Here is a 12,798-nt window from a genome sequence, read left to right as displayed (position 1 = left end):
TATTGTGAGAGCCCCCCAGATGCAGAAAGATGAAGATGATGGTGGTTGCCAGCCCCAGCCCGTAAGGTTTATTTATATAAGGAAATCAAATCAGTAATTGTGAACTTCTTGTAAGACTTGACATCCCTTACCCTTTCTGCTTCCCTCTCAAATATCATGCAGAATACAAGTGACAAACACTGAACACGAGGTTGCATTTCCTAGTCTCATTTCCGTCAAAAAGCTGCTTCCATTTCACAAAAAAGGAAGCACCTCAAAAAACATCTGTAGAGCTTATTTAGACTTATAAAAATGAATTATAACTTCAATTATTTTTATTTATTTCAATAAATTCCTTTTCAACTTATTTTAATAATTTTTATAATTAAATGTACGACAAACTCTTTATCTAGAAAATTATTAAATAATTGAACTATTAACACAACCGAAGAACAAATGTAATCATCAAACAATCATCAAACTTCAGTTTCCTTTTTTTTTTTTTTTTTTTTTTTTTATATATAGTTTTGCTAAGAATGACAAAAGGGTCCATCAATAGTACAATTACCCCTACATGTATGACTCCAAATATTGTCTGCAGAATTTGTCTCTTCTAACTCTACCTCCCACTTAATTTAGCTAAGGACCCTAAAGAAGGGCAGGTTAAAGTACATAAATGTCTGTTATATGTAAAAACAAAAAAAAAACCCCTCCACTTTGAAGTTAAAAATACAGAAATTTGATGTCAAGACAACTACTAGATTAGCTTACTTTGCAAGTGGCTGGGAAAACTGTTGCAGCTGGTGAACAACATGAGACATTCTGGGGCGCATAGAAGGGACGTGCTGTGTGCAAGAATAAACAAGGTCAACCACCTTTTGGATGGTACTAGCCTCTGGGATGATACTAGAAGAGGAGGAAGTTATATGAAGATCCAAGAGTTCATGATAGCGATGAGCTTGCACAAGAGGTGTTGCCCATTCAAATATACTCTGCCAACCCACAGAATCAACTGCTTGTGCAGGTCTACGTCCACTTACTATTTCAAGTAGTAGGACACCAAAACTATACACGTCACTCTTCGTCGTAAGCTCGTTTCTGTACACAAACTCTGGAGCAAGATATCCATAAGTTCCACCTGCCATCACAGTCCTCTCATGCATTACCTCGTATGGCACAAACTTGGATAGGCCAACACCCATGAGGTGTGCTCCAAACTCCTCATCCAGCAGTACATTGCTAGCACGTATATCTCGGTGCACAACCTGTGGTTTGACCTTGTCATGCAGAAACCTGTTGAAATTGGGGAAAATAGTCTGTAATCAATATATCCACTTAAGTTTAAAAAGGCTGTGGAATATGAAGTTATTTATTTATTGGTTGGTATCTCCACGTTGTAACAAAATCAAGGGAATTTTGTTTGAGGGAATGAAAATTATGAGCACCATCGACAGAAACTCAATAAACAAGCACATGGTTCCCCTTGACATTTCAATTTACTTCATCCTCTCTTCTTCATCCCCTTCAATTCAATCTTCTTGGATAGAAAGATGGTGGCTTTCTCTTAAATTACCCCTTACATAATTTTACTTGGCTAATTAATAGGGCATATCTACATGCAAAAAACCATCATTTTTCTTCACGATATCCTAGAAAGCGTAAAGGCCATGCTAGAGTTTACATAATAAAGGTAATCATATCCAATAAGGAAAACAATCAAGTCCACAAGTTGATAGAACCTGGGTTATCATAGGAAAACAAATCATCTGACAATCTACTCCACAGGACAATACATGTTGCATGGATACAGGTACACTACCAATACCGAGTAGTATGAATATGAGATACACAATTTTTCAAAAATCTAGGTTACGGGTATGTTAATATAATTTAATATATATATATATATATATGAGGGAGGTTATAATTACACTGGTGTAACTTTTACTAAGTATTACACCGCTCAATAACTTTATATTAAATATGAATTTTGTAAATTCAAACGTTAGATTGAAAGTTCATATCTCTTAGATCATATATACAAAATTTTATATTAATCCAAGATGATTTGATACTTTATTTTTATAAAACAAAATTGACGTAATATATTCATTTCTAAATATACTAAAATATAAACATTTTGATTACATTCAAATTGTTCAATTTTAACAAAATTTGATATACACGTATAAAGTAATATGAACTTTCAATATAATGACTAGATTTACAAAATTCACAATTAATATAAAATTATTGAACGGTGTAATATTTAGTAAAAGTTACACCGGTGTAATTATAACCCCTATATATATATATAAATACTCCCTTCGTTTTTTTTTAATAGTCGTTTTGGCACTATTCTTTTGTTCTTTTTTCATTGTCATTTTTCTAAAATCAATAACTTATTAATTTTCCTTTTCATTTTTACCCTTGATAATTAATGTGTGTTTACTGAACAATGTATTTATTTATTTTCAATGTACTTATTTCTTCTCCAACACCTAAAGGGTATAATAGGAAAATAAGTATTAAATACTTTGAAAAACTAAAATATCAATTATTTTCTTAATTCTTGTGCATAAACCTTAAACGTAAAAAAAAAAACGGAGGGAGTATATAATTATATAAACATGAGTAAATTGTATAAAAGAATTCCACCAATAAGCATAGTTTGTAATATGTAAGATATTAAAATTTTCAATATGATGAAAGAATATGTAAATGTTCAACAACAAAAATTATAACACCTAAGCATGACTATAATATCATACTTTAATCGTGATATAACAAACTAACTATTTCAATTTCATCATTTTCATGTCCATCATTAGTGAAAAGAATTGTTTCCAACTTTGGCAATCGAGGAAAAAAAAAAAAAAGCCAGTCAGCTAATTCAAATGAATCTAATTCATGTCCACCAACATCCCCACATTTTGTTCTCACTCTCTTTATAATTCTTATTCTTTCTTAAAAGGGCACAGAGATTTATATGTATAAAAACTACATTTTTAGTCGTTGATGAATTGTGTCATGTTGGTAGATAAGAATTAAGTTTTGAGAGCAAATATGATTACTGAAAACCTAATATTTTTGTTGAATGATATAGTTTTTATTTATTAGACTTGGGCACAGGCTTGATACATACACAAGTACCCATGTTCACCCAAATTAAGTAACCACTTTTTTTTTGAAAAAATATTTTGGGCAGGTACCTGGTATGTATTCACGAGCACCCAATGTGTACTGGGTACAAGCACATACCCAGTACGTAAACGACATGAATTTTTTAGTATCGATGCTTCAGACAAAAACAATAAAGTAAAGCAACTTTATTTGACCCTCCCGGAAAAAGTCCTTGAAGATGATACTAAACAAACCTTAATTACTGTGCTGGTGATGGATAAGGAAACTGTAGATAGCACATATCATATAAAAAGAAAATTGAAACAAGGTTATCAATAACGAATAATGGTCTATGACGGTAAGCCAAAAATCCGCCATAAACATATGGCAGATGGCATGGCAGACAAAAATAATATATATATATATATATATTAAAAACAAAACCAAAAATAAAAAAATAGACTTTTAGGATGAATGACTTTAGTGTTGGGTGCTTACTGCTTACCATTGTGCTATAAGTGAAACAAAATTGGGAACAACATTATAGGTTTAATATAGAAAACAACATAACAGAACATGATAATGAAATTCTAAAATATAGATAACTAAATTCCAAAATTTTGAAAAATTGAGAACAAAAACAAGAGAGAGAGAGAGAGAGAGAGAGAGAGAGAAAGAGATGATGAACATCTGAAGAAATGAAAAATAGATGGAAAAAAACAAAGAAAAATAAAGAAATGGAAGGAAGAAGAAAAAACAAACAGAAAACAAAAAGAACTCTTATGGGTCACCGGATTTGTTGGCCAGAAAACTTTATGGAGCTTAGGCCGCTATGGTTCAGGTCGCAGGAGGCTGGTGGCCTAAGAAGGTTCATCATGGTTCTTTGTTCGCAATATAGGAGCTTCACAAGAGAAAAGATGAGGAAAAAAAAAAAAAAAAGAGGATGAGGAGGAATTCCGCCATGAGCGCCATGGCCATGGAAGATATGGCAGGTTCCATGGCGGATATGGCAGACGCCGCGATATAACGGGAAATAACGGATAGCGAATGGTGGAGGGGTTCAAAAACGCCACGTTATACCTTTATGGCAGCGCCATAATGGTTATTTGATAACATTGAATTGAAACCTCATCAACACTTATAAGCACCTTAACTGTTTCCTCTTTTCTAAATGGATCAGGATCCTCTAATGATAATTAATAACATGAAGACATAATATAAGAACTATGACATAGTACGACACAGATACAAAGACACAACAATTTTTTGAAATTAAGGATACGATACGTCCTAGATACGTTACTAAAAAGTTATAGGAAAATTTATGAAGATGTAGAACATTGATAAAGAAATACACATTTATCATTTCTCATTAATTCATAATTATGATGATCGCAATTCACAAAAAATATATTTGTGATCAAAACAAAAAAAAAACATAGAATACGGTTTTTGCTCATACCATAATCAATTTTAGTTCACTATATCAATAAAAGCATCTTTGGAATTTAAAACAAATATGTGCTCTATACAATAGCCTTGGACTCAAAAGCATCATTACTAAATTATTGTCTAATGCTATTTGTGTCACTCTCCTCTCCCCCTTACCATCATTTAGAAGCATAGCTTCTAAATCTGGCTTTTCCAGAGTCAATTGTGTCAATTCAAGAAGTCTAGCACCATTAGCAAGTGGGTGACGTATATATCTACTAATGTGCTAGAACCTTGCCTCTCCTTTTTATACCTTTCATCATAGACAAAAGTCAAAGGTTCAAATACACATAAACCAAATATCCTACCCATTTTGGATCCATTTTGTTTTTCTTCAAAGAATGAATAGAGGAGTGTGTGCTCTAATTCCTCTCAAACATAAGAATATGGTTTCACAAGAAGCTTAAGGCAAGCTTTTTGGATACTTCTCGGATATGTATACAAGAAGTATCCAAGAAAAAAAGTTAAAAAAATAAATGAAAAAAGATTGATGCTTTTTGGATATGTATTCGTAAGTATCTGAGAAGTATCGGTATTTGACACGGGTACAACACCGATTTTTTTCCATTTCTGAAGTATCTGGGTTTCATAGTATAAGAAAGACATAGATGCAAGATCAACGCACCTACATAAATAATTTTGGATTCTATGGTAATTAATTCTCTCGATCTCCATGATCATCTAATTAATTGACAGTGCTATGAATCCTAACAAGACCAAGTGCGGAAATGGATCCTGATCCATCTCCAAATACATACTCTAAAATTCTACCCTCCATGATCAAGTACACCAGCAGAGCATAGTTTAATTAATTCAACTCTACTATTCCATCATAATATTTACATTGTTAAATGGAGATCCCTATCCTACAAACAAAAGTCAGAATCATGAAGATCATTGCTCTCATGTAAAAATAAAATTCAAGAACAGGATGGCTGGAGCATTTTTGCAAAAACAAAGATCCAAAACATGATAGTTCTTTATTGGATTTGAATTGATCAGACCCATGATATTTAGACATGTAAGAATGGGACAAAACATAAGTTATATTTTATGTTTGGTACATTTTAAAGAAAGTACTTAAAAGGACACGGTTGGAAAAAAAAAATGGAATACTCCAGTTCCATTGATAAGGGTGGAACACCAAGAAGGGAATGGAGCAAAGCACTCCGTCCCATTTTATCCATGCACCAAATGCTACCTAAGTATTAAACTAAATGTTCCCATATGAAATTTGCAATCTTCAAATAATTCAAGGTTGAAATGCAGTACAAATTATAAACAATGCGCAAATGCCCAAGTAGAGTGATCTAAATGCCCAGTTACTGAAACAGAAAATTGTATCCAAAAGATTTTGAGTGAAAATATGCATTTTGACAAGAGCAAAAACTTTTAGCAGAAAGTTAGCAAAGAAAAAGTATATTGTGAACATACGCAATTCCTTGAGCAAGTGTTGTCGCAATTTTCATCCTCATAGCCCAATCTAAGCTGCGACCTCCCCTTGGTATGTGATGTAGCCATTTATCTAAGGGCCCATTAGCTACAAACTCATAAACAATGTAGCGGTCACCATGATCATAGCAGCATCCCATCACAGCCACCAGATTTGGATGACGAAGCCTAGCAACCCTGCCAATTTCAGAATAGAACTCCTTTTTCCTCTGAAAGTTTGACCTCTTTAATCTCTTAACTGCAACCTTTGAACCATCAGATAAAACCCCACTGTATGTACCACCAGTCTTGGTATCCCCAACAAGACGGTTACCTTCACTAAAATTCTTTGTAATCGACCTTAATTCCTCCTTGGTGAAGACTTTCCATGATGGAAGAGAAGCTCCTGGAATATATAATTTTCTAGACCGCCTTCTTTTCTTGCCCCGCTTATATACAAGAAGCCAAACTACCACGGCTAATGTTGTGGAAAGTATCAAGGCACTCACCACTGCAAGGATGATTAGGTATTCCCTGTGGCAGTGCATATGGTTACATTTTGTATCTGAAATGAAAGAAAACAGTAAACATTTTAGTCAGCAATGATGATTAAAAAAATTTAATAAAGATAGCAGAAAAGAAAAGGAGAGGAAAACAATAACATAAGAAAAATGTAAAATATTTCTCAAAAATATAAAACATCTTTTAAGAGAGAATAAAAATAATTGGAAAATATATATAATGAATTTCTAATGAATGTAAAATGAGAATTGGCAGTGATATATACAACAAGAACATACCTATATCAAGTATACATAGAGAAGCATGAAGATTGTCACATCTCTCACTCATGAGAGAGTTTGAATTATTAGTCATTGCTGTACATAAATTGTCTGTACTGTTCGTATTGCAGGTTGGTCCAGTTCCATTACAATGGGGTGGAACATCATCCACAGATAATATGGAGTTATTCCACTGTGAATTGTCAGACCACATCCACTGATAACCAGATGTAGAGTTGAGTTTTTGTCCACCAATCCAACAACTATTTTTAGAATCACCACATAGGCTCTGAGCAAATTTTAGCTCCTGAAGCGATGTTAATGACACTAAATGTCCACCATACTTACTACAACACGTCTCTGAGTCATTCCAAGATTGAAGCCTCCCAACATGGAGAAAGCACTTGGTCTTGTTAGGGTCCATAACCCAACCAATTGGGCATGTTACTGAACAAGGAGTAATAAATTAGAATTCAAAGTCTATCGAGACAAAGTATAGAAGTCATTATCAAAATGTGACTTCAAGCATTATCTGATGTAACGTGTTAAAATTTAGATAGAATACATGTAATTATAAAAATTAAGAAACATTATGTACCATGGCATAATAGTTCTTAAATCATTCTTCTGGCTATTAGGATGTGACCATAAACTTGCATATAGATACAAACTCACTCAGGAGAAAGAACTTGACAATTAGTTATATTTAGTTGCTTCTCTAGTAATTAGCTTGTGTATTAGATAGCCTTGTATGTTTTACTTAGTTGTTAATGAGTTATAACATATTTGGTTATTAACTAAATTATTTAGTAACTAAGAGTGGATCAAAGATTCACAATTGCAGCTGAATTATATTCGCTTAATATCCCTGCCTTGCCGGCTAGAAGTTGCAGAACATCCCTGACTTGCTGAAAAACTAAAACAAATTCATGCCTCCTTGAAAGAGGAGCTGCTCTGCTCACTATTGCCAGGAACTTGAATCTCCGTTACAACGCGGAACTGCCGCAATTGCAGCACGATAACGCACAACTTAAACCTATGGTTTAAACCAGCTGACAACTACATAAATTACTAACGTATTATGTTCAACACAGATCAATTTTCATCTTTGACTACAATTATGTGAATAGTAATCCTACTCTTTAATGTAATTAGGTAACCTATGGACTAACAGCTTTAAATAATCCCAATTATAGTAAATGCAACTACATCTGACTTAATTACCTTGCATTAAAACACTCAACTATTGACAAATTCAACCTTACCACGATGAACTTTTCATAATCATTGTGCAAAACCTCAAGCCTCAATCGTTTTGAATCGTAGGGGTATAACAATAATAATAATCTCTAAAACATCGATTATGCAGATTTAGTTAAATAATACAAGAAATCGTACCTGTAGTGTCTCTATTGAAAGAACCATTGAAGTATCCACAAGTCTCGTTCAGTGTCTACAAGCAAGACAAAGCTTCCACAATTGGTTCAAAGCATAAAACATTTAAATTTCCTAACTCGTTGCAGAAAATGAAAGAACAAGTAAAATAACGACTTCTTCAAAATTAAAAAAAAAAAAACGATATAATACACTGACCGCATTGGAAGCGACTCCATGAACAGCAGCAGCAAGCAAAGGAAGCAGAAGAGGAACAAATTGCAGTGCCATGGACTTGGCTTCCATCAGAAGGACCTCAAAATCTGGCTCCTAAATATTACGAAACGAAAGCATCGCATGGTGAGAGCGCGCGTGCGAGAAGAACGCCAGAAGAAGACTTGTTCATTCTTTTGGTCTTGCCATGAGTGAATTAAAGAGGGCAAGGAAATTCCTATTTTCTGGTTCGTTCATTCATATCAGTGTTTGGGTGGGTAGGTGCAAGTGCAAGTGCAATTAAAGAGGGTGTGTCAGATCACTCAGATCCGTTGAAACTATATGGGCCAGTGCCTTTTGCAACCCATAGGCCCAATAGTATCCTAGGCCCATTTTGATGCTCTTATCCAAATATGTACATAATCAACCAATAATCAATACTAATATTAAGTTGTATTTATTATTCTAGAAAATACTATCTAAAAGTAAGTTATAAACAAATTTCTAGAAATTAATTAATTCCTGTTCCAGATTTATCAATTAAATTGAGGGTGATTGGGTGAATTCCTTGTTGTAAATAAAAATAATAAAAAAAAAAGATGCCCAAAAGAAAGTTTTGTAGGTAAACAAATGTTACAACATAGGAGTGGGTAAAAAAAAAGGCTCAAAAGAAATTTTTGTGTTATGAAGAAAAAAAATATTGTTTTCCATTTAGAAAAAAATAATTTTCAAGTACATTATACAATAGTTAACACATTAAATAATAATATTTTTCTATCTTAATAGAATTAATGTGACACTAAGTATAAGATAACATGGTATATTTAAGTGCAAACACATAGTGCCTTTACGAAGTATGGGAGAAGGCTTTACTAGAATAACTTCACAAAATTGTTCGTTATGGTCAAGACAACTACAAAGATAACAAACTTGACCCAACCTTTCATATTTGAACATCACTTGTTTTCAATCTCCTCCGAGTTTCTTTACCTTCTTTTCTTTCTTAAGTGGCACCCTAACATCAAGGTTTACCCTAATATGCATATAAGAACCCCAACCACTTGAATTATTTTTCTCATCATATTGGACTCCTCGATAGCTAGGTCACTGTTGCTGTATACATGAACCCCACTGGGACATTATGGACTTTTATCTATAATGGTATATGGTGGAGAGGAATTTCTCCAAGAACATCACCCTCCTTGATGGTACTAATTAAGAACTAACAAAATGGTATCAAACATCTCTGACCCCCTTTCAATCATTCATTTTCAATTAATAATATGATAAAATTGAACCCCTCATCCTAATCTTTGAATAATGACAAGTTCTTCATTCACACTTATAGCTCTCTCCCCATAATACATTCCACCAATTTCAACTTGAAATCACACCGCACTAGGCAGATAAAGACACCACTCTCACAAACGAAAAAAATTTAAATCAATTTAGTTCTTTTAAGCTCTTTTTTTTTTTACTATTTCAAGACTTGAAACTTGTTTCATTTGATTGAATTATTTAAAAATTATCAAAAGTAATTAAAGTTCAAACTAAAAGTATTATGTACATGGTGAAAATAAAAAAAAATTAAAATAATTCGGTTTAATATTATTATTTAGTTATTTATGAGATATATTTTTCAGACAATTTTCACTATGTTTATATTCCTTTTCAATTAAAGCGTCAATCGGACTTTATATGAATGAATCTAATATTACAAGTTACACATCTTGAATAAATAAAAAGTAAATTCAAAATTGTATCGTAAAATTGAAAATGATCAATATGTTTTAAAATGATTAAAATAATTCAAATATAAAAAAAATAAAAATAAAAATGAACATTTTAATAGATAAATAATCAAAATAAATTTAAAAATAAAATAAAATGAAAGACAAAAATATAATGTATTCATAATAAAACTATATCTTTATGTGAAAAGAAAAAATGGCTATACATATCCGATTAAAAAAATAATAAAATAGAGGTGGTTGCCTGAAAGATATATAAAACAGTCTCGCTCTCTATCATGATATTCATTTTCAACAACCTACCTAGTTATGGAATATCTGTCAAATTTTATTACACGTTCACATTGCTCACAAGCTTTAACCCCACACCCACACCGATAGGTTTTATAACATGTCCTTTCCGTCGTCCAACCTGTTATAAAGAAAAAGGAAAGGAATGATACATACACTAGTACAAAATATAAAATCTGCATCATTGCTTTTTCATCAAACATAAAAATATTCGATGTAAAAAAAATATGGTGGCAATTTTAAAAATAAAATAAACTTTTTTACGTTGGATTATATTAGGATCGACGTAAATTTTAAAATCTACGTCAAATGTGACTGATGTCCGACGTAAATTATCAATTTTACGTTGTCCCAAATGTAGTTTGACGTAAAAGAGCTTTTTATTTCCCTCTAGCTACTTCATCTTCTTCGCGCAGCCAGTTTTACAGAACATAGGAGGGTTTCTATTCATGGGGCGATTTCCGGCGAGGCTTCGTCGACTTAGTGTGGGTGTTTTCGGTCAATGTGCTTTCCGACGAACGGTTTCTCGACTATCGTGGGTGATTCCAGATCTTTCTCACCGATTGGATTGGGCATTTTCTGTGTTTTGGACAATTTAAAGTTAGGGTTTCTTCCTTCCTTTCTTCGTTCGTCATTCCTTCCTTCCTTTCTCGTTGCCTTTCTTTTTCCTCTTTATTTATTTTGGATACATGCATTCCTTATTCACATTCAATTCTTGAATCATCTTTTGCCAAAACTCAGTTTGGCTTCTACGAAGTCGTTTTTGGATTGCTGCATATGTACGAATTCTAGAAAATATATTTATGCTTGTTACTTGATGGGTATTGAACTAGAGTACTAAACATTTTTTAGGTTTAGTAATTTATTGGGTCAATTTGTACGTCTTTCTATGTGTCGTTCTTGTGGATGTTTGGCAATAATTTTACGTCAGACATATCACAATCGATATAAATTTACGTCAGATATATTACAATCGACGTAAATTTACGTCTCTTGCATTAACATCGGACTATTTTTTGACGTAAAAAATCTAAAATAACAGACGTAAAATGTCTCTTTTATATTAATGATATAACAATAGTTTTTAATCTCTATTTTTTAAATAAAATATTATATTTCTTAAATGTTTTAAAAAAATAACTTTTCATATCTTTTTTAAATAATCATTCATAATCATTTAATATCTCGTTTGAATAACTATTAAAAATAATCAATCCCAAGTTATAAATAAAATAAACTTCATTAGAATATAAGTGTTTTAACACTGTCGTAGAATCGACTATCTACTACTGTATTATAAATTTAAATTTTCTTCCATAGATGATTTTTTTTAGTAATTATTTGTTAGAGATGACGTTTTTAGATAATAATTACACAAAATAAATATTTGTTCTTTACATTGTATTTAATTTTTAATATTATATCCTTTATACATATAAATTAGAAATGAAATTATTTTTGAATAATTATTTACATAAGTTTAATATATTTAAAGTTAAAATTATTCATATAGTAATACCTTTAGTCACAAATTCATGTTTGAGATCATGATTCCTAGGAATATAATTTTTACTATTTATGATTCTCGAACATAAAATTTTTTGCTGCATAAGAATGTCCTCTAAGAGGATGTTGGGCATAAGGAAATTTTTTTATGCTTAAAAATCACGATTTATATGAATAAATCTCGATAGTTATGATTTCTTAAAATGATAAAAATGTGTTTGAGTAGTCATATATGTCTTTGGAAATTATTTTTTAATTAAAAATAAATGATTTTTATAGCATTAAATATACAAATAAAGTACCGTGATATTTCAATCCTAATAAAACTCTTTTTAACTCAAAACATTAAATTCTCACTTACCGAACAATTTTGTGAAAAATATGAATTAAATACATTCTTAGAAAATGATATTTCTAAAAAAATATTATTTTTTAAAATATTAAGAATATAAGAAACTAACATTTTTTTTACTTCAAATTCCTGAAAACATAAAACATATTCTTTGTACCAGACACTCTCTAAAAGATTTATAGTTGATTGAAGATTAATTTTTTAAATTAGCAATGTATGGAATTATACTCAAACAAAATAATTTAATTCTCTTGAAGCATTTCTAATGTTTTTCAAATAAGCAACCCACCTCAAATTTAAGCAACGTTTCTATTAAAAAATTCTTAACTTACAAACATAATTTTTTCTTATCATACTCTCGCCTACATGTAAGCACATAAACACTACAACAAATATTACATATAGTAACATACAAAAAGTGTCACTATAAACATAAAATATGCTTGCATAAATTTATTTGATATACAGTTACACATAATTTTAGTGATAATTTTAAATGAGATTT

General features: G+C 31.5%; 1 protein-coding gene across 1 annotated transcript; it reads right to left on the bottom strand.

Annotated features, from left to right (window-relative positions):
* Positions 1–438: 438 nt before the first annotated feature.
* Positions 439–8,672, bottom strand: LOC109792395 (protein kinase family protein / C-type lectin domain-containing protein). Its single transcript, XM_020351803.3, has 5 exons — positions 8,400–8,672; positions 8,205–8,259; positions 6,825–7,253; positions 6,028–6,589; positions 439–1,272 (listed from the first exon to the last, which is right to left on the bottom strand). Exons 1-5 carry the CDS (start codon positions 8,484–8,486, stop codon positions 747–749), a joined length of 1,659 nt encoding a protein of 552 aa, XP_020207392.1. The 5' UTR covers positions 8,487–8,672; the 3' UTR covers positions 439–746.
* Positions 8,673–12,798: the final 4,126 nt, after the last annotated feature.

The sequence above is a fragment of the Cajanus cajan genome, chromosome 1 (assembly GCF_000230855.2).
Source record: "Cajanus cajan strain Asha chromosome 1, NIPB_CcT2T_4, whole genome shotgun sequence".
NCBI classification, from domain to species: Eukaryota; Viridiplantae; Streptophyta; class Magnoliopsida; order Fabales; family Fabaceae; genus Cajanus; species Cajanus cajan.
This window is presented reverse-complemented; position numbering and strand designations above follow the sequence as displayed.